Below are 24,077 nucleotides of genomic sequence, written 5' to 3' on the forward strand. Positions count from 1 at the left end.
AATGAGCAGATTATATATGCATACTGAACTAGCACGGACACACATTATACCCGTTCTTATTTTATAGTTGTTCCATTTATTTTATCTGATCTCTAAATTATATTTCATGAATTGTATCGAGTTGCTACAAACAGCTGATATGTAAGGCAGTTTTGCTAAATATGTTTTGTTCAACAGGACCTCTTTCATTCCATCATGTGCATAACTGGTTGTCTATCACTGTTTGTCACTGGATGTACTATCATGCTGCACTCGTCCTGGATGGAACACCTTTTTGTTTTGCACTGCCATCTCTTTGTTATGATGTGAAATGTGTCTGATGCATTTTCTCGTAAGGTACGAAAAGTATTCATGTCACAGGTTTGTAGTGGCAGGACATTTATTCTGCATATATAAATTTCCAGACAGTGGATTAGGATTTTTGCTTCAGGTTGGTTCTGTTTAAAATAATGCAGTGTTACTTTCTAAAATATATTCTGTAATATTTATTACTTACATTAAATAAAGCCGCTGCTCTATTTGTAACTATATAAGAAAGGATGGATGTTTTTAGAACAGATAGCAGTCAGGCTCAAGTAGTAAGGGTGGGGAGGGGGACTGATGTGGTCACATGTTTGGCAGCTCTTGCCATTTTGCTTGTCGCAGTCATGGAGCCATGGACTGTGCAACATCGTGCATTTGCTTATGATAGTTTTGTTCATAATAATGAGTTTATCATTGCAGTTCGGCAAGAGTTTCATAGCCATTTCAATCTTGCAAGATATGATAGTGTACCCAATCTTAACACCATTTTACATTGGTCTGAATAATTTATTTTACGAGGAACAATGATGAATAGAAAACCACCAGGGGCTCCTTGCTGAGTACGCACTGCAGAAAATGTTGTAAGAGCTCAGCAAGCCAAACTCCATAGTCCTGGTCAGTCTGCTAGGAGACATTCTGCTGAACTGCACCTCAGTAATCATTCAGTAAGGCATATTTTGCGTATTGCTCTAGCATTTCATCCCTACAAAATGGTCATGGTGTGACAATTCAACCCTAGATTACATACAGTGGCTAAATTTTGCTCGAGACAACGACGCCATACTTGAGCAAAATGACATTATTTTGTTTATGAGTGATGAAGCTTTTTCATTTGAATGACATGGTAAATCAGCAGAACTGCTGTTACTGGGCCCGTGAAAATCCAAAACTAATGCTTGAGACACCATTGCTTAGTCCCAATGTGACTGATGTGCTGTTAACTGGTGCAGATGTTACTGGTCCATACTTTTTCCAAGACAATAATGGGAACACTGTAACTGTAACCTCGCAACACTATAGGCAGATGATCATTGAATTCTTCCTACCTGAACTAAGAAGAAAATTTATTCCTGTCTGGCGAATTCAATTTCAGTATGACGGGCTCACAGCTCACACAGCAAGAATGTCAATGGAAGCTGTTCGGACTGTTTTTCATGGTTGTGTCATTTCCCGGTTTGGTGACATTAGTTGCCCGCCTCATTCCCCAGACCTCTCCAAGTGTAACTACTTTTTGTGGAGCTACATCAAGTCAAGTGTATAGGAACATCAGCCATATACACTTGAAGAACTGAAGGGAGCAATTCATGTGGAAGTCGTTCAAATTGACAGAGCAATGTTGGAGAGAGTGGGAGCCAACATCTGAGAGTAGCTTGAGAAGCACATTGCTAAAAACTGCCATCAATAAAAATAGGCATATCAGTTAATGCTGCTTCATTGAGTCAAAATGTCTGCCATAACTGTGTATGTGCTATTTACATCCATACATATTACAAAAAAAATGGACATATGCATGTATGTCTGATGTATGTATGTATGTACATATGTACATACATACGAGCCTTGTCGAAGGCTCCCGCCTAATACACTGGCAACCCTCTGGGCAGCTCCATCATGTTGGCAGCTACCACTGCCCCTGCACACCTCAGCATTGTAAGTACAACACAACGCCATCAAGACTGCTCACCTGAACGAGAAGCTGGCACCTGTCAACATGGAACCTATCTGCATTTGCGTACCATGTCACATGGTAATAGTTCCAACAGTATTCTGCTGCAGGGAGATATGTAAGGCAGTGACAGGGCAGCATGAGTCAGATCATGCTTCAAGAGCCTCTTCTGGTCCAGGTGATGGGTGCTACTCACCTCATCAAACAGGGCAGCTCCCCAAGTCCATGATTAGGGACAAAAGTTACTGTCAGATGTCAACATTATTCCTTCTTCCAGACTCTCACACCAGCTGATATCCAGGGATGTTGGCTTCTACGGCAGCACAGTGTATTCATCATTAGTGACATTATTCTGAATTGTACATTCAGGCCTTCAGCCTCCAACTCCAAGTGCTATCCTACTGCACCTAAACCAGAACAGCCATCATTGTTGGACTCAGGCTTACAGGCCACAAACTTAGCATCCAGCCAGTGTTCATTGCTGAACTTTGTGTCCAGCAAGTGCTCATTCCTGACTTTCCCCCAAGCAGTGTTTAGTTCTGAATGGAGCATTCTGCCAGTGTTTTCTCTGTGAACTTAAGTCTCCAACCAGTGCTCTGGCTCTTAGTGCCAGTCTGACCTTTTTGTGATCCACCGTTAATTTTGTACCTATTGTGCTACTCTTGTTACTGTATTCTTGGCTTTCATTTCCATACTGTTGAAGCAGAATTTTTTGCTCAATAAACATGTTGTTAGATTAGATGGGTAGATCATATAACTAATGAGGAGGTATTGAATAGGATTGGGGAGAGGAGAAGTTTGTGGCACAACTTAACTAGAAGAAGGGATCGGTTGGTAGGACATGTTCCGAGGCATCAAGGGATCACCAATTTAGTATTGGAGGGCAGTGTGGAGGGTAAAAATCGTAGAGGGAGACCAAGAGATGAATACACTAAAAAGATTCAGAAGGATGTAGGTTGCAGCAGGTACTGGGAGATGAAGAAGCTTGCACAGGATAGAGTAACATGGAGAGCTGCAGCAAACCAGTCTCAGGACTGAAGACCACAACAACAACAACAACAACAACAACAAACTTGTTATATCCTGGACACTGTTTTCCTGTGTTGCAGGGTGAGAGTGTGACATCAGTATGTAGGTTCCACATCTGCTCCTAAGCCACTGAACTGATTTAAACCAAACTTGGTACACATATCACTTATTGTCAGGAAAGAGTCACTTTGGGAGTAAGATCGATCTTCTCATCAAACAGATGCTGGTTGGAGTGAAAAAGAAGTGCAGCCCACAATGCGCTAATACCAGACTTTATTCATCCCATATTTGTAAATGAGAGCACTTAGTGACTTGCAACAAACTTCACACAATTTGAAATGTTAAAAAAAAAACTTTTTTTACTGAAAAAAAAACCACAATATTAAAGCAAAAATTTATCACTTAATACATTTTCGCTGTTCATGCAATACAAATGCCACATCAGGCATGCTGTTTTAATTTATTACTTCTTTACTACTAACTGCATTCACAACACATTTTGCAGACTGTAGTTACATATATCCCTGAATACACCTGCATAATTATATCACTGCACTGCACACAGCTCATGAGATATGACATTACAAACATTTGTATGCACAAATAACAGCTGCAATGCGCAGGATGTTTAAAATTATTACTTCTTTGCTACTACCTATTTGCAATATGATGATATAAACACTGAACAGTTTGAAAACAAAAGTGCAGGGCAAAAGTTGCTAGACCTGCAGGTGAAATTTTTGTGCAAATATGTGTGTGAAATATTTTAAATATATCTGAAATATATGTGTCACAAGTATTCAGGCAAAGCCACAAGTACTACTAATGCCCTGGTCCAATTTCAGCCAAACTTGGTACACATATTCCTATCTGGGAAGAAATACTCTGGGGGTAAGGAACTAGCAACCTCCTATTGTGGTGTTGGGGTTATAACATGCAGTTAGAGAAGGGGGAGAAAGAGATGGACAGACAGGGAGGGGGAAGGAGGATATGGCCAAAGATATGGGGGAGGAGGAAATGGACAGAGAAAGGGAAGAGGGTGAGAGGGGAGATGGACAGAGAGAGAGGGAGTTGGAGGCAGGCACAGAAAGTAAGGGGAGGAAAGGAGAAGAGATGGGCACAGAAAATGGAAAGAGAGAAGGGGAAGCAGATGCACTAATGGAACTGGAACAAATACATGTCCTGGCAATGCTGGGTACACAGCTAGTTTTATGTAAATATGACAGAGCATGCTTGACTGATTACGTTGACTATATCATTTTTATATCTGCTGACTGGGAGTAATTAGAAAATTGTGTGTACTCAGGTTTGTGACTTGTCTTTTATGCTTAAACTGATTTCTGATACTTCGCTTTGTAAACTTTGTGTACTTTGTATGACAAGATGCCCCTGCTTCATAGGTCGGAAGATGGTCGTTACTGACTGAAATTAACAAACTGGTATTAAAAATTTGTGATTGGTAACTGGAATAAGTATATAAATACGTTCCTGGATCACAATGGATTTTGTTGCGACTAGGTTATAACTTGGTAAAACATATACCAACTAAATTATTTCTTATATAATAACTTTCCTTAAAAGTGAATGGCTGAATTACAGTAGTACTCTATAATTTATCCTGATCACATGTAGAGAATCAAAGGGTATTATTTGGTAAGTGTAATGCAAAATACTTATAAATTTGAGGCAGTGAAAACACGTGGCAGCGCAGGTTTAGAAATATCCAAAAAGGAGGTTGATGTCGAGCCTCTACCATTGTTGAGGTGGTGCTAAGAATGATTCATTATAAATGTGTGGCGTGACATCGCAGGTGAGAACTTCACTTAGCTAGACCCTGTTCCTATTATCAATGGGTTGTGTCAACATATATTAATTCTGTGAACACAAACTATTACTGGACATGAAATACATGTGCTCATTACATACTGGGATACATTTAATGCATGATAAATGCTTACAATGGATGAAATGTTTAAGTATTTCTGCATCTCGCATATGATGTTAGATAGGTACTTATGTTGCCCACTTCAACTGAATGAACAGTGTCTAATTATTTTATATGTTGCTAAGCTAAATTATGCTAAATATGTACAAAATAAGAGAACTTTATATTATGTACAACTGCTCAAGATAGTGCATTTATTAAGACACTGGCCTCAAATTTGGGAGGATGAAGACTCATAATCTGTCCAGAAATTTCAATGTAGCTTTTCTGGGGCTTTGCTAAATTACTTCAGACAAATGCTGTGATGGTTCTTTGAATATGGCTGTGGTTGACCAGCAGTCCTGACCTCATTAAACACGTGTATAAGACTTACTCTTTCCTTTTAGAAAGCTGACACCCTATATTATTGTAAAATTATCCTTCGATGAATAAATTACTAATACTTGGGGACTTGAAAAATTTGCAGTTTGTGATAAACGAGAATACATATGCAAGTTCTGGCGAAAAATGTGAAAACAGGAAATTATCTAACAGAACAAAGAAACGCAGAAATCTGCCTGCTAGCTAAAGTCCAAAAGTTGCTACAACGCGGACACTTTAACACAGCACTTTTAGATGGTGCATGCAGTGTTTTGAACTGTGGCTGCGTTAAATACTAGTAAAGGCTGGGGCTGAACTACCCCATTTCTGACACTGCCAACTTCACCATTACTGAATGCTTTGGTCGTACATTTCTGCAGATCAATTGTTGAAAGCTTAAATACAACCAAACAAAGAGAACAAAAGCCATTTCGGGAAAAACTGCTGAAGTTCTTGCAAAAGCAAACACCCCATTCAAAAAGTTCCCCAATCACCACTTTTTTTTTTAAGTAAATTTCAAAGCACTAAGGCTTTAGCATCACACTAGTAGTGTGACTACCTTTCAAACTTGACTTAACACACACACACACACACACACACACACACACAGACAGTGAATTTCACCAAAAATTTACGAAATTTTCCAAAAATAGGCGCAAATTTTTCAGTCCGTTCTAGGAGTAATAAATCTGTTGATTTTTTCATTAAACTGTTTGTTCAGATGAGAACAGAATGGCAACTGAGCATATTTTCCTAAGAATTCATTGTAACACAGTCATCTTTGAAATCGTTTACTGATTGCTGGACATTTATTATACTCTTTAAAGTTACTTCTGGGGTCGAGATATTAAGCACTTTGTGTAGTATCTACAACCTATATCAAAACCGCACACACAAGCATTCACACATCAAAATCTATTTCATCCAACTGGTAGTGTAGCATAAATTATTACTCATGTACCAAATACTCAGCTTTTTCACTTTATTGGCAAACAATGTATGAAATTCCAAATCGTAGTAAAAATTATTTGGGTGTCCAAAGCATCAAGTGTTGATATAAGAACAGGATCTCTCCCTCCTGGTAGTTAAAGAAGGGTAGATTTCAATTTTGATGAGTTAATGAAATAATAATAGCACTTGTAGAAACAGGCTACAGTTGTTAATAAAAACAAATGAAGGTGTTAGATCTAGAGTTATAATTTCTAATCATATACGAATTGCTGTTGTAATAAAATTAATTGCACTGATGACTTGATGAGAACCCTGCTACTTGCAAATAAGTAACAAACTAAAAAAAGTATTGTTTACAGGATGACGCAATGCTGCATATACGATTTCTGAAGTGATATTCACTATACCAAACTGGAGAAGGGGGGTGGGGGAGGATGAAGTGATTGTATTTAATTGTGGGAATGTCATAATCTATATGAAGAGAGACTGAGGGCAAAGGAAGAAGAGCGTTGGGCACAAAAACTGTGGAGGAAGACTAAGCTACGGTATGATTGAAAACCAGGGAAGTACATAAGAGGATTGAGGTTGTCAGACAGGAGAGAGAAGGGTAGGAAGAAATTGTGGGAAAGTATTTTCATAATCTCCTATTAAAATCGTTTTTGGCAATGTTTTCCAACTGATGTAAACAGTGATTTGCTTGATAAGTTCACCTGGTCATATGGGAAGAGTAAATTTTTGTGGTGTGTATGGCTGTGTGTGATATATGTTTCCTAGCTTTATTTTATTTCATTTTGTTACTTACTTTTGCAACTAAATTACCAATGTATCTACTGCTTGTGGCTATCTGCATCATACTGTCTAGTGAACAGATCTGCAGACGAAACTATGACACTTCTTGCAGTACAGAAAGTGTTTTACCACAGCACCAAATTGTTTGGTACCGACTATGAAGTCTAAGAAAACAAACAATTTCAACATTAATGGGCAGAAATTGCTGGCAGGTTCCAGTTTGAATGTGGATCAATACGAGATAATGCCAATAACAAAGAGAAAGACTCCGATAGTATCCAACAACAGGCTCTGGATTATCAAATAGAAAAGTCACATATGTGTGTAATAGTTCCTCTATTACTTCAACATACTTAACTGCTGTTTTTCTTGGAGTTTAATATCCCACTGACATTCAGGTCACTGAAGCACTAACACAAATTAGGAATTTACTGGAAGAGTCTTCCTATCAGTAAGCTGAAGTTGCTGCACTACTTATTTGTAGTTCATTATTTCATACAGTAGTAGGTAATATATAATGATTCTTAATGCACACTGAGCACCAAAACCTGTAATTAGTCAATGAAAATGGTCATTCATGTGCCCTATTGGGCAGTACATTAGGAGGTTAGGTGGGAGCTCTGATTGCATGAGAAGTAGAGCTCACCCAGTATCTGCAATTACAGATTTGGAATTTATGAAGTTTGCCTGCCAAACCTACAACAACAACAACAACAACAACAACAACTGATATATTTTTCAATTTTTAATCCAAAACTGGAAACAACAGATACTATATGCACATTACGAAGAAGGCAAATTATGGTCATTAATGCATAACCTTTCATTTTTACAACTCTGTGTAAACTCCTAGTGAATCAGCACAATTACCTTATCAATACAACACCTCTGGATACAGTGTAGAAAGAGTGATACCTTTTTATTATGTATACAAAATAGCTACTGTTGTGCTATTCTCCAGAAGACTGTTTCAGGGAGCACAAGGTTACAGGAAACATGTCTGAGTAAGGGATTATCATAAGCAGTAATTTTCCCAGCATTATTCCCACATGGTACGCATACCCACCAGTGATTATTGTGTGACACAAGTATGTCTTCATTGAGTGAGCTGGCTGTTGTAATTAGTTTGCCATTTACAGACTACTGAAGAAAAAGATATGAAAACAACAAAAAATGAAATTAGACTGGCAGGGTAAAATCAAACACTTTCTTACAGAATAATTGTCAATCACCGTTTCATCTCACTTATTTGGTGCACATTTTTGGAAGGAACAGTTTTTTGGCCTAAGGTAGCTAGTAACACGACAAACCATTACTTACCTCAGCATCTGCAAGTCTCATTGGTAATCCAACAACGAACACTAAGTTTTTTTGCACTACACGGACATTTGCTAGATGCTTTCTGTTCTCAGTTATCTTCTGCTTTCGTTGTTGATCTCTCTGTCGTTTCTCTGCTTTCAGTTTCTGTACTTCTTCCTGTGTGAGAGGTTTGAAATCCGCAGGATTCTCTGGATAGGCTTTGCGACATGCTGGGCACAGCCCATTTTCATCAGTCCTGATTCGATGCCAACAAAATCGGCAGATCTGCAAGTGAGTTGAACTTTCCTTTTATATTTCCCTCAACAAGCCAAAGAAAAACAAATACAGACAAGAAATAATTCATCCATAAAAAAGTGGAGTGTGTGTGTGTGTGTGTGTGTGTGTGTGTGTGTGTGTGTGTGTGTGTGTGTGTGTGAGAGAGAGAGAGAGAGAGAGAGAGAGAGAGAGAGAGAGAATATTAATTCTTTGAAACCACAGTAGAAATGCTTATTTAAAAAAAACATCCCTCTCAAATTACAACTCCTAAACTGAATGTAACTGTATGTTTATTATTTTATAGAATGCAACAATCTCAAAGGATTGTGGAAGTATTCTGATGTGGAAGAGTGAAGATGGGATGAAATGAGGACCCTGATATTATCTGCCCAATGTTTGCCACTGGGACATAGTAGAGAAAGCTACTATCTAATCATGTGCATCTATTTGTTCACTTACATCACAATCACTCATCTGTTATCTTTAGCAGACAATGCACCACCCAACTGCCTCTAAATTGGTTTCAGGAACACACTCTACACATAAGGGTACTTTTGTGCTGTCCCCTCCCAACGTTACTGACATCACACACGCTGATCATTTAAGCTAGAGGACATGTTCAGAGTTTCATCACAATAAAACAAAACAAAGAGAATCAAACCTGGTAGCCACATGTGCATGGGAAGAAATTTATGTCATCAACTTCCAGTGGTTCCATACACAATGGGCATTCTACTTGTTCTTCTCCACTTTGGTTTAAAACCGACATTGTTAACAACTGAATTTTGATTGCAAATGCCTGGAAACAAAAACCATTTAATTAGTGACAATACCTTGTTTTCGTTTTGTTTAACAACTAAGTAGTGACCCTAGAAAGAAACAGAAATACATGATACGCCTCAGTCTTGTCTGTACAATGACTTCTAAAACTCTTCTCAGCACAGAGTACATTTACTTAAAACAAGTTTGGCACAAAACAATGTTCACAGTTTAGCATTCCCATTCCATACTGAATGTTGGCAGACCCTGCAAGAAGTTGAGTATATCATACGGCAGTAAATTTACCAATCTTGTGTTCGTGAAATGTTATAAACACCCCTCCACAGTAAGTTAACAGTGTAATAAATTTGCCATCAATTTCAAGGAGACCTGTATTTCAACAACAATCATGTTAAACATACTTCATATCTGAATATTGTGTTCATGTTACTAAACATGACATGGAACTTTCAATTAGCATAGGGTCTTTCTTTCAGGTTAACGATTGAGAAGGGGTTAGGGTTATATAGTCACCTTTCTTTCCAGCTCCCAATATTCCTTTCATGTAAATTACATAGCGTATCTAAATCTTAGGTTAAACATGCATTTTACACATTGAAACTGTTGTGTGTCTTAGACATAAACACTGTGATAATGTTAATGTAAGTAAAGAAAACAGCTTTCCTCTGTGTCACTACTCCTAACGAAGAACAAAACTCATAGTGATAACTATGGGCAACCATGACTAGCCCAAGTAATAATTAGATACAGTGCCCATGACATTTAGTAAATCTAACAAAAGATGTTTATCCATATTGCGTTGTTCATGAAGCACTTACAGTTCTTGTAAGCACATTAATTTCACAATTTTATTTGATATGGGATTACAGTCTCATTGAATTATTTGAAATACACTTTCACCACTGACTGCATATATTTATTGTAAATCTCTCAATTGTAATTTTTCTAGTGTTTTATGTACATACTGTAAGTATACAACAGATAGAAATGATTCTCGGGGAACTGGATTTATCATACACTACATTGGCAAATATGTTTATGTAAGAAAATCCACTCACTTTAAGTCTAACTTTAGATGTGTATGGACAACTAAACTATTATTTTCTTTACAGAGACCTAACATTATAATGTGCCCTACTGAAAAATCCTCTATAAGACATTATATTATATACTGTACTGGCATAATCTAAATATTACAATTAATACCCCACAAAAGTAAAAATTTTTAGAAATTTTCAAAATACAGCATTGAGAGGCAATTTTGTGATTCTTATGTAACTTCCCACATCACACTCCAAAATGGACATGAAAGTAAGACTAATAATAGCTAACAATGAACCATTAATCCAGTCAATATGCAGACACTGCACATAGGAAATTTGTTAAAAAAATATAGATTTTGTATTGGTTTTGGGGTGAAATGATGTAATGTCTCATCATTTTCCAAAAAGTCTTCCAGTTAATCTACTTTGCATCAATAAACCACCCATGTCATTATTTGGTACACAATGTTACATCTGGAAACAATTTTCTGGCTATTTTTTTATGGGTAGTATTCTTAGTTTCTGTCTTTTTTTTTTTTAAAAAAAACGGTCTTAACACACGTTCAATTATCTGTGTTTGATGCTCACTGAATAGACGTTACTGATTTTGACTGCTATAAACAGGTTGTCAATAACTTTATAGAACTGATTTTAAAGTAACTAAACTGTCCAGTTATAAGTTCAGTTATATGTCCAAATGTATAAAATTGTAAGTTAATGCAGATGAGTAAGAAAAACGATCCCTTAATTTTCGAATACAGCGTTAGTAGTGCACTGTTTGACACAGTCATGTCAATTAAATGTCTAAGCCTATAATTGCAAAGTGATATGAAATGGAATGAGCACATGAGGATGATAGTAGGGAAAGTGAACAGTTGGTTACAGTTTATTGGGAGAATTTTAGGAAAGTGTGGTTCATCTGTAAAGGAGACCATATATAGAACACAAGTGCGACCGACTGAGTACCTTTCAAGTGCTTGGGATCACCATCAGGTGAGATTAAAGGAAGATATTGACGCAATTCAGAGACAGTCTGCCAGATTTGTCACCATCCTAATTTATGTTTCCCGTGATTTCCCTAAATTACTTCAGGCAAATGCCACGTGGTTCCTTTGAAAGGGCATGGCCAACTTCTTTCCCCGTCCTTCCACAATCCGATGGGACTGATGATGTTCTGTTTGCTCCCTTTCCCCAAATCAATAATGATTTAATTAGAAAACAGAAGCAATCTTTTATATGACTGGTCTTGTGACCATTGTCAATATTTTCAAAGCTGAAACACACCTTTATACAAAAACAGAGCACAGCTCTCCTGTCAGAAGGGTCACAGTTCGTCGTCGTCGTCGTAGTAGTAGTAGTTGTTTTTGTTGTTGTCTTCAGTCCTGAGATTGGTTTGATGCAGCTCTCCATGCTACTCTATCCTGTGCAAGCTTCTTCATCTCCCAGTACCTACATCCTTCTGAATCTGCTTGGTGTAATCATCTCTTGGTCTCCCTCTACGATTTTTACCCTCCACGCTGCCCTCCAATGCTAAATTTGTGATCCCTTGATGCCTCAGAACATGTCCTACCAACCGGTCCCTTCTTCTTGTGAAGTTGCGCCACAAACTTCTCTTCTCCCCAATTCTATTCAATACCTCCTCATCAGTTTTGTGACCTACCCATCTAATCTTCAGCGTTCTTCTGTAGCACCACATTCCGAAAGCTTCTATTCTCTTCTTGTCCAAACTATTTATCGTCCACGTTTCACTTCCGTAAATGGCTACATTCCATACACATACTTTCAGAAATGACTCCCGAGACTTAAATCTATACTCGATCTTAACAAATTTCTCTTTTTCAGAAACGCTTTCCTTGCCATTGCCAGTCTACATTTTATATCCTCTCTACTTCGACCATCATCAGTTATTTTGCTCCCCAAATAGCAAAACTCCTTTACTACTCTAAGTGTCTCATTTCCTAATCTAATTCCCTCAGCATCACCCAACTTAATTCGACTACATTCCATTATCCTCGTTTTGCTTTTGTTGATGTTCATCTTATATCCTCCTTTCAAGACACTGTTCATTCCGTTCAACTGCTCTTCTAAGTCCTTCGCTGTCTCTGACAGAATTACAGTATCGTCAGCAAACCTCAAAGTTTTTATTTCTTCTCCATGGATTTTAATACCTACTCTGAATTTTTCTTTTGTTTCCTTCACTGCTTGCTCAATATACAGACTGAATAACATCGGGGAGAGGCTACAACCCTGTCTCACTACCTTCCCAACCACTGCTTCCCTTTCCTGTCCCTAGACTCTTATAACTGCCATTTGCTTTCTGTACAAATTGTAAATAGCCTTTCTCTCCCTGTATTTTATCCCCACCACCTTTAGAATTTGAAAGAGAGTATTCCAGTCAACATTGTCAAAAGCTTTCTCTAAGTCTACAAATGCTAGAAATGTAGGTTTGCCTTTCCTTAATCTTTCTTCTAAGATAAGTCGTAAGGTCAGTATTGTCTCACATGTCCCAATATTTCTACGGAATCCAAACTGATCTTCCCCAAGGTCAGCCTCTACCAGTTTTTCTATTCATCTGTAAAGAATTCATGTTAGTATTTTGCAGCTGTGACTTATTAAACTGACAGTTCGGTAATTTTCACATCTGTCAACACCTGCTTTCTTTGGGATTGGAATTATTATATTCTTCTTGAAGTCTGAGGGTATTTCGCCTGTCTCAAACATCTTGCTCAGCAGATGGTAGAGTTTTGTCAGGACTGGCCCTCTCAAGCCGGCCAGTAGTTCTAATGGAATGTTGTCTACTCCCGGGGCCTTCTTTGGACTCAGGTCTTTCTGAGCTCTGTCAAACTCTTCACGCAGTATCCTATGGCCAGTTTCATCTTCATCTACATCCCCTTCCATTTTCATATATTGTCCTCATGTACATTGCCCTTGTATATACCCTCTATATACCCCTTCCACCTTTCTGCTTCCCCTCCTTTGCTTAGAATTGGGTTTCCATCTGAGCTCTTGATATTCATACAAGTGGTTCTCTTTTCTCCAAAGGTCTCTCTAATTTTCCTGTAGGCAGTATCTATCTTACCCCTAGTGAGATAAGCCTCTACATCCTTATATTTGTCCTCAAGCGATCCCTGCTTAGCCATTTTGCACTTCCTGTCAATCTCATTTTTGAGACGTTTGTACTCTTTTTGCCTGCTTCATTTACTGCATTTTTATAATTTCTCCTTTCATCAATTAAATTCAATATTTCTTCTGTTATGTGAGAATTTCTACTAGCCCTCGTCTTTTTACTTACTTGATCCTCTGCTGCCTTCACTATTTCATCTCTCAAAGCTACCCATTCTTCTTCTACTTCATTTCTTTCCTCCCATTCCTGTCAATTGTTCCCTTATGCTCTCCCTGAAACACTGTACAACCTCTGGTTTAGTCAGTTTATCCAGGTCCCATCTCCTCAAATTCCCACCTTTTTGCAGTTTCTTCAGTTTTAATCTACAGGTCATAACCAACAGATTGTGGTCGGAGTCCACATCTGCCCCTGGAAATGTCTTACAATTTAAAACCTGGTTCCTAAATCTCTGTCTTACCATAATATAATCTCTCTGATACCTTCTAGTATCTCCAGGATTCTTCCATGTATACAACCTTCTTTTATGATTCTTGAACCAAATGTTAGCTATGAGTTAGTTGTGCTCTGTGCAAAATTCTACCAGACTGCTTCCTCTTTCATTTCTTACCACCAATCCATATTCACCTACTATGTTTCCTTCTCTCCCTTTTCCTACACTCGAATTCCAGTCACCCATGACTATTAAATTTTCGTCTCCCTTCACTACCTGAATAATTTCTTTTATCTCATCATACATTTCATCAATTTCTTCATCATCTGCAGAGCTAGTTGGCATATAAACTTCTACTGCTGTAGTAGGCATGGGCTTCATGTCTATCTTGGCTACAATAACGCGTTCACTATGCTGTTCGTAGTAGCCCTTATCCGCGATCCTATTTTGTATTACATTATTAAACCTACTCCTGCATTACCACTACTTGATTTTGTATTTATAACCCTGTATTCACCTGACCAAAAGTCTTGTTCCTCCTGCCACCGAACTTCACTAATTCCCGCTATATCTAACTTTAACCTATCCATTTCCCTTTTTAAATTTTCTAACCTACCTGCCTGATTAAGGGATCTGACATTCCACGCTCCAATCCGTAGAACGACAGTTTTGTTTCTCCTGATAACGACGTTCTCCTGAGTAGTCCCCGCCCAGAGATCCGAATGGGGGACTATTTTACCTCAGGAATATTTTACCCAAGAGGATGCTATCATCATTTAACCATACAGTAAAGCTGCATACCCCGGGCAAAATTACGGCTGTAGTTTCCCCTTGCTTTCAGCCGTTCGCAGTACCAGCACAGCAAGGCCGTTTTGGTTAGTGTTACAAGGGCAGATCAGTCAATCATCCAGACTGTTGCCCCTGCAACTACTGAGAAGGCTGCTGCCCCTCTTCAGGAACCACATGTTTGTCTAGCCTCTCAACAGGTACCCCTCCATTATGGTTGCACCTACGGTACGGCCATCTGTATCACTGAGGCATGCAAGCCTCCCCACCAACGGCAAGGTCCATGGTTCATGGGGTACAATACAGTTTGTAGTAATACACAGAAAGTGATAGAGTAAAATAGAAGTTCAAAAAATCTTCAGCATTCCCCAAGGAAGCGTTATAGGCCCTCTATTCTTCCTGATCTATATTAACGACATAGGAGACAATCTGAGTAGCAGTCTTAGATTGTTTGCAGATGATGCTGTCATTTACCGTCTTGTAAAGTCATCAGTTGGTCAAAATGACTTGCAAAATGATTTACATAAGATATTTGTGTGGTGCAAAAAGTGGCAATTGATCCTGAATAAAGAAAAGTTTGAAGTTATTCACGAGTACTAAAAGAAATCAGCTAAATTTCGATTACGCGATAAGTCACACAAATCTGAAGGCTGTAAATTCACCTAAATACTTAGGGATTACAATTACAAATAACCTAAATTGGAACGATCACGTAGATAATTTTGTGATTCATTGGCAGAACACTTAGAAGGTGCAACAGGTCTACTAAAGAGACTGCTTACACCACGCTTGCCTGCCCTATTCTGGAGTATTGCTGTGCGGTGTGGGATCGCCATCAGGTGGGACTAACGGATGACATCAAAAAAGTACAAAGAAGGGCAGCTCGTTTTGTATTATTGCGAAATAGGGGAGATAGTGTCTCAGCCATGATATGTGAATTGTAGTAGCAATCATTAAAACAAAGGCATTTTTCATTGCGACGGGATCTTCTCATGAAATTTCAGTCACCAGTTTTCACCTACCTACATAGGGAGAAATGATCATCACGACAAAATAAGAGAAATCAGGGCTCGCACAGAAAAATTTAAGTGCTTGTTTTTCCCGTATGCTGTTCGAGAGTGGAACGGCAGAGAGACAGCATGAAGGTGGTTCAGGCACTTTATTGTGAATAGCAGAGATGTAGAAATTGGAGATGAGCATGGGAAGGGGCACAGGAGGGCGAGGGGGGGGGGGGATGAGTAGGGTCAACAACTGTAACACAAAACATACCCACAAAGCTCTTTTTCATTGCAGCTGGCCAAAGTGTCCTGTATTAGGTAGTGCTAAAATTGACCTTTATAATGATTTTTTTTAAATGTCTCTGAGATGAGGATCCTAAAATATAAGCTTGGGGAAACCCTTAAAAGGATATAAATGTTTGTAAATTATGTTGGCACCAGGGCCAGGTGCAGCTGAAGGTCCCTCAGGCCCTACACTGAGGTGTTTGTTTATCTGCTTACAATTACGATGATGATGATGATGATGATGATGATGATGATGATGATGATGAGGTCCCATACTCCGAGGAGCGTAGGGGACAATGCGGGAAACCCGCACCGCCGTACTAGGCAAGGTCTTGGCGGAGGTGGCTTGCCATTGCCTTCCTCCAACAGTAATGGGGATGAATGGGGATGATGATGATGATGACACAATAACACCCAGTCATCTCGAGGCAGGGTAAATCCCTGACCCCGCCAGGAATCGAACCTGGGACCTCATGCGCGGGAAGCGAGAATGCTACCACAAGACCACAAGCTGCGGGCTTGTTTATACCTACATCCATATTCTGAAGGCCACTATGTGGTGCATGGCAGACAGTACCTTGTACCACTACTGGTCATTCCCTTTCCTGATCCACTTGTGAGTGGAGTGAGGGAAAAACAAATATCTACATGCCTCCGTACAAGCCCTAATATCCCTTATCTTGCCTTCATGAACCTTGTGTGAGAACTATGCTGGTGGCAGAACAATCATTCTGCACTCAGTCAAAAATGCTGGTACTTTAAGATCTCTCAATAATGTTTTTTGGGATTCGCCTACCAGCAGCGTGCCTCTGGATTGTCTCAACTTCTTTCTTTAATCCAACCTGCAACCGACATTATACTGTAACAGTTGTTAATTTTTATAATTATAGCCACTCTTTCTTACAAATAATATGACCAAACTTGCTACTTGTACGTCACCAACAAGTCACTTAACTTTAGTTACAACTCCATTTATTTAAAGTGGTACAAGCAACATGAATACAAGCCAGCATCATATGAATACAGCGGTGGTTCCCCTAATCCTAAGATGTAGCTGTGGGCGGGCCTAGTGTGTGTCCAATACGCAACTGACATAGTGTGATTGAGTCGTTTAAGGATGTTCAGAAAGCATATCACCAAGTAGCAGTGGTCCTCTCAGTTATTCCTAGCTTATTTTGGATGATACTGACTTCCTATTACCTATTCCATTCTTTCAAAAATACACCACACAATTGTGATCGTAGATGAGTGCCCATCTCTCCTCATCTCTAGTGCTTCCATTGTAGTTGTGTCTTTGACTCATTGCTCAATAAATGTTAGCCAGTATTACGTGATACCTGAAATCCAGATAAATGTGATAGTTACTCCGTGAAGGTCAAAAATTAAATCTTTAAAATATGTAGACTAGTGAATACTAGGGGGATAACACTGGTCTGTCAGTTGTAGACTACTTAGCTGCAGCTCACAATGAAAAGTTTCACAGGAATGTTGACATGTTGTTTTAAGAGTAAAAAAATAAAATATAGTGTGCCTTTAGAGAACAGACTTGTGAAAATTACAAACCGGTGTCAGAAACGCAAGCAGCAGAATTGTGAAATTGGAAGGAAGGAAGGTAGGTACGGATTAAACTTCCTACCCACGATGACGACATTAACAAGAGGCAAGTAGTACTGAAATTGTGTGTGGCAGAATTGTTTGCCTGGTAAAAGTTAAGAATAAGGGCACTGCTGTTACTGATTTGTTTGACATAGCAATATTTGCAGTACTTGCTGCAGCTGGTTTTAAGCAAGTAACTGTCACTGTGGCAGCTAAAATTTATTCTGTCCATTCATGTTCCAACCTAACCACAACCTCCAAACATGCAATGTGTTTAAAAAATGGCTACCTGCAAATGCGCAGAACTACTAAATATGCTACACCACATATTCTGACAATTGGTGGAGGGTGAGGAGAAAACATACTTACATGTCCCATACTCCATCCGTCACAATGATAAAGTATGAACAATACTGAAAACCTACAATTTAAACCACAAAAGCGCACCACTTATCTCCTTGCCTCTCATTGGAACCTAAAACTATCCTCCTTTTGACTATGCAAAACTAATATATTGCCATCTACATACTGTAGAAGAAAAGTGTCCAGGATGGCACTACACCTATTTTTAATTACAGCTATTCACTTCCAACCAAAACTGCTGCTTGTGATTGAACTTTCAAAATACCGACTACCAAGAATATTTATGTAAGTACCTTTGACATAATTTCACACATGATTGCAATTTAGCTAATTTGAGTGGAAAGAAGTACCAAATTAAAAAAAAAAGTATAGTAAACAAGTTGAGAATAATAGCTGGGATGACTCCTGTTAATGTAATTGCAGATACTGGCATCACAATTTAAAGCAACACTTATCTTAGTAATCTTTGGAGAAGCCAGTGTTCCACATAAACAAAAATACAAGCAAAAAGTAAGCAGACCTGATACTGGAAAAACTACTTGACAGAACTGAACAAACTGCCAGCAAATAAAGCTATGGATTCATCACAATATGAGTCTTTATCTATGGATTTTTTTCATCATGCCTTGGTAGAACAATTCTATATTTAAGGTTGAACAACAAGCTAACTGTTTTTGTTTATTTATAACTAATTTTTGGCTTATTGGACCGTCTTCAGGAAGCAATTGACTTACCAATGCTAGTCAATTGTTTCCTGACAGTGGCCCAATAAGCCAAAAACTAGTTAGAAATAAACAACAATCAGTAAAACAAAATCAGTTTACTAGTTATACGACCTTAAACACAACGTGAATATTACACTACACAAGTAGCTTTCAAATGAGATGAACTCGAGGCAAACCACATATTTGTACTGCTAAGTTAAGCAAAGAGAATTCCTTATGTGGAAGCTCATTATATGTTAGAAATAAGTCCATACATTTAAATAGACTGTTATATTAATTTAAACATATATTTCAAATGCTTTAATGGATCTTCCGGCTGTAGATTTAATTCACAGCTGATAGGGAGCAAGATATTATGTACTACAAAACTAACAAGTGTACCTAAATGGGGGAAAGAAGTACCATAAGGATACTTCAGTATAACAGAAATAAATAAACTTCGGTAGAATCAGTGGATTCATAAACATCTAGTAACAAACTAAGGCAACAGAAGGTATGTTAAACAGGATTTATGTTGCGTTTTTCAAAGCTTTCCTAGTTGACAGAATATCCCATCACCTTTTGGGCATGCATCTGAGACAGAAGTATTTCTGCTGCCAATATTTCAGCCAATAACCATACAGCCATCTTCAGTAAACTATCAGAAGGGATACAGACTGTCCCACATGCAAACCTGTAAGATGATGGGATAGGCTTTGTAGTAATAATATTCTCTGGAAACAAGGATATAGAAGCATGTTCAATACGAGTCCTCAGCTTTGACCAGTGATATGTGACAAATGGTGTAAACAACATGGCAACAGTAATATGATGATATTAGCATTTTTTTCAAACGGACTGAACAACAGATCAGTCTGTCACCACAAGCACATCTTTTTAGTCTCACATGCATTGGCTTCATCAACTCTCAACAAAACCATTACCTTCCAACCTAAATTATACCCTAGGCTAAGCTACAGATCAATCTGCCAACAAAACCCGTTTTTTTGATTAATTTCCATTGGCTTCACCAACTAACACCAAAACAGAATATATGCACAAAAAAGTGATGCGACAGCAGCCATTAATATTATGTCACTGGTCAAAGCCAACGACTCCTACTGAACATTCCTCTTGACCCAGAAACAAACCCACTTACTGTAGCGTATACAAACATAGTTAAAAAATACATAACAAAGTACATACATCCTTAAAGCTACATAGACTGACATCAACCACCAAAACATTTTATGAATGGATAACGACAGGAAAAAATGATTGCCATTTAATAATATGACAACAGTGATGTCATTCAAAATAGAGCAGATACTTGGTAGGAACAGTTAATAGAGTTAATCAGGGCCTGTTAAAGGAATCATTCGTTGTATACACAGAAGTTAAATTAAAAGAATCACATACTTTGAGTGGTAACTGTCCCAAATAGCACCATAGGGCCTTAACCATTGCACCTTCTTGCATAGGGAAAATATTACAGGCCTATATGACACAATAACAAACCGAAATCAAAGTCACAAGAGTCTAAAGCATTACAACTGGCAAATATTTAAATTCTCTTTCTATTGTCTATGGAAATAACATTGATTTAAGTGCATTCCTACACAAAAATAATTCAACTGTAGAGTTTCATTTATCACAGAAATTACATTATAGATGAAGTACTATATTATACATACTGACTATACAGACAGATTGGGGACATAACCTACTTAGCAGAAAATGTTTTACGAGTCTGCCACAGTCACAAGACTAAGTTTTAAATGTCAGGTAATTAGTGTTGTTGAAAAGAGGTGAGTTTTTACTGAATGCTCTATGTAACGGATGGTCTGCCAGTTACCAGACAATAACAAGTAGACCAAGCTATCAAGTCTCTTAATGACACTTTTCACTAAAAACGATTCACCGGCAACTGCAGAATACATTATTTAACATTCACGTCTGTAACTCGTATTGGAACAGAGCTGCTACATCACAAATGTAACAGATCTTCACTGGATTCCAAAATTTCCTTGGGACACACAACACACACAGGTCTATCCATCGTCCCATTAGGCATAGATATGTTTAAATTAATTTTACTTTGCTTAAAAGGGCAGTTGTGTCATGCACCTAACAAAGAAATACAATGTCACAAAGTAATATGCACAAATTATGTTGTCTTTAGCATTCTTCGACGATTTCGAGTAGTAACCGAATTATAAATAAGTTAGCGGTACTGCTTGTAATATAAAATAATGAAAATGAGGGTCTTGGGCTCTTAGCACCGTAAATTTCATTAAATTTGCTAAACACAATTACCACCAAGACGCATATGGTGTTGCACGAACAACTCACCTATAAAACTAGTTTTTAAGTTTCTGACTGCTCTCACAATGTCTGCGGGAAATAGGCACATACCCAGTTGATTTATGGGCTAGAAAGAAACATTTATAAAGCTGACAGATTACAGAACCACAAAACCTCTCCAATGGTAACAAATTACAAACACACAGAAACGCACTAAGTCAAACTCAGCGTCTATGTAATGTTTGCCGAGTATGTGAGAAAAATTTAACGAGTAAACGTAAGTGGAAACTACAATGTGGGAAGTACTCATCACCTGATGTATCATAGAATTCTTCCTGTACTGTCAAACTGCCATGTTGGTTATTACAAGATTTTTTATAGCACTTCCGTTCTGTATTCAAGCTGTTAACTTAAATTTTTGAGTCATTAGTATCATCCAGATATACTTCGAACTTAGATATCCCGTCAAGACTGACCAATATTTACGTCACTGAGTTACGATTCCTGACGTCCGAAAGTTAGTACAGTAACAACAGTCATTGCGAGCGATTTTCCATACAAAATGACTTCAAACATATCGTTTACCTTTCACAGTATCAATTCAACCTATAAACACAATTTCGTCGTTTCCGTTTCACGTAATGATAGTGTTTACTGAATTCCACAATCAACAACGAAGCCTACCACGAATTTCACAGTCGACAAAATCGAGACTCTGCGCAGATGTTCGACGCAGTTCACTACATGTATGTAGTTGATGTTGTGCTGTAAGAACAGGAATTTTTAAAAGATTGATTATAGCTCACATACTGTCATATTTTACAATAATACTATGTTATTTCAATATTTTGTTGAGAAAGGTTGGTACAGAACATATTCTTTTGTCATTACAGACATAGCTTTGACTCCGTTTGTACCACAGTTCGTGTAAGCAGAACTTACCATACCAATAGGCAATAGTGTTACAAGAAGCTATTTGCTTACGCTAATTTGTTACTGCTTTCAAGTTAACAGCTGTCATCGAACGAAATATATTACAGTATATTTACAAAAATGCATTTTCTTTTCTAAAAGCTCAAAATAGATAATAAAAGAAGTAAACAGTTGTGTAGGTACGTAGAAAGCAAGTGGATCCCATTTGCCTTGTTATATTTCTAATTTTCACGTGATAAAATAATTATTTAATTGTTCGAACTACTGACTTCAGCTTCCCTCAATGGGAACTCGTTTATAATTGTCATACTGCGCTTCCGAATGTTAATCATGAAATCGAATGTCAAATTTTGGTTTACGAAAATCAAAAATATACTTTTTGCGCAGTGTGGTGCCTTTTGAACAGGTTGTTGGTGTATTCTCATTAATTCTTGTTGCTTGCGACACCTAAATGAGCAAATGTTTTCATGTCGCCGTGAATTTCACGCGTGTTGCATCGGGTCCATGTCACTTATATGTTCCTGGTGATTAATACAAGAGTTCATGTATTATTGCGAAGACTCAGATATTTACTCGTCAGATTCAGATGGTGATCATCAGTCAGAGCGATCTGACGATGAAAATAGCGAGACAGGAATTGCCGTCATTAGATGTCTCCTCATCTCAGTTCTTTTCACAACAATCGAATCAATTGTCACAACAGTGAAGATGACGGGTAAAGATGGAGTGGACTGGAAGGTCCCTGATTCGTCTTCTTCGATGAGAAGTCATCCCGAGTTTATCACATCCCTGCTGACAAGTTCGCTCTTATTTCTGAAAAAAGTTCGTGCAAAACTGCCTCCGCTGTTACCACCCTGGTGAAAATATTGCAAATGATGAGCAGTTACTTCCAAATAAAGCAAGGTACAGGTTTACCCACTTTCTTCTAAACCAGCTTGGTAAATACGGACTCAAGTTTTGGATAGCTGCAGACTAACTAAATTTTCAATGGCTTTCCATACCTAGGTAAGGAGAAATGCCGATCAGCCAGCTAGTGGGAGCATATGTCGTTCTTCGCCTCATGGAGCCATTTCTAAACGAAGAAAGGAACGTGACAACAGACAACTTCTTCACATCCCTTCAGCTTGCCAAGGAATTGCAACCGAAGAAAACGTCATTAGTGAGAACACTGAACAAGATTTCCCGATAAACTCCCAACTGCATGAAGAAGAACAATTCTGACTTATCTTCGAACATCATATTGTTTTGACTGATAAGTCAGAGTGCACTTGACAATGTACCAAGGGAAGAAGAATAAGAATGTCATAATTCTTAGTAAACAAGATCCTGATGCAGCAATGAGCGAAAAATGAAAGAAGAAAACGGAAACTGTTACCTTCTGTAACCGCCACAAAGTGGGGTGTGGACGTCGTTCATTAAATGACTCGTAAATATCCCACTAAAGTTGCTTGCAGGATATGGTCGGTGTACGTCTTTTTACAATACCCTAGACATGTCAGCAATGAATGCGTGGATCATCTGCAATCAAATAAATAAAAATAACCTGAAGGGTAAAGCGTTCATTCCTCTGTTGACAAATAAACCCACAAACGGGAAACAAAAAGAGCAGGACAGGAGCAAGAATGCCAGTCGACCAGACAAATCGAAAAAGCGAAAGAAGTTTCAAATTGGGATTTGCGAAGGATCAAAGACTAGCGTGGAAAATGTATATAAAAATATGAATAATGTGCTCAAAGTGCGATATCAATTTGTAGAAACAAACAAGTGAAAAAAATGAAAAAAATGTTAGGAACATTAAGAATAGGTCAGATTTCTGGGTGGAAATGCAACAGTTTTGTGTCCAACAGAAGGTTCTTCAGTTCCTTTTGTGTTTCGTGTTAACTCTCAACAAGAATGTATGTCGTTGTAGAGCTTAGTTATTTCAGTATTTATTTATTTCTTCTTTCTCAGAAAGTTCTTGAAGTAGATTAACGAAATTTAAGCCAAAAAACTATGCAACAGGTAATTAAATTCCAGTATTAACATTCAGTTCAGGGAAAATTCTTCGAAAACTATACCAATATTAAAGACCTGAATGTAATAATTGCAGTTTCGATTTAGAGAATGACACTCT

At 38.1% G+C, this 24,077-nt stretch overlaps 1 protein-coding gene across 1 annotated transcript in view; it reads right to left on the minus strand.

Moving 5' to 3' along the window:
- LOC124722352 (probable WRKY transcription factor protein 1) overlaps nt 1-21,610 on the minus strand; it is a 189,420-nt gene extending 167,810 nt beyond the window's left edge. The window contains exons 1-3 of the mRNA XM_047247525.1: nt 21,345-21,610; nt 9,280-9,417; nt 8,364-8,627 (exon numbers count right to left, since the gene is read on the minus strand). Of these exons, the coding sequence (XP_047103481.1) occupies nt 8,364-8,627; nt 9,280-9,417; nt 21,345-21,356 (414 nt within the window). The 5' untranslated portion in view covers nt 21,357-21,610. The remainder of the gene's footprint in view (nt 1-8,363; nt 8,628-9,279; nt 9,418-21,344) is intronic.
- Nucleotides 21,611-24,077: the final 2,467 nt, after the last annotated feature.

The sequence above is a fragment of the Schistocerca piceifrons genome, chromosome X (assembly GCF_021461385.2).
Source record: "Schistocerca piceifrons isolate TAMUIC-IGC-003096 chromosome X, iqSchPice1.1, whole genome shotgun sequence".
In the NCBI taxonomy this organism is placed as follows: domain Eukaryota; kingdom Metazoa; phylum Arthropoda; class Insecta; order Orthoptera; family Acrididae; genus Schistocerca; species Schistocerca piceifrons.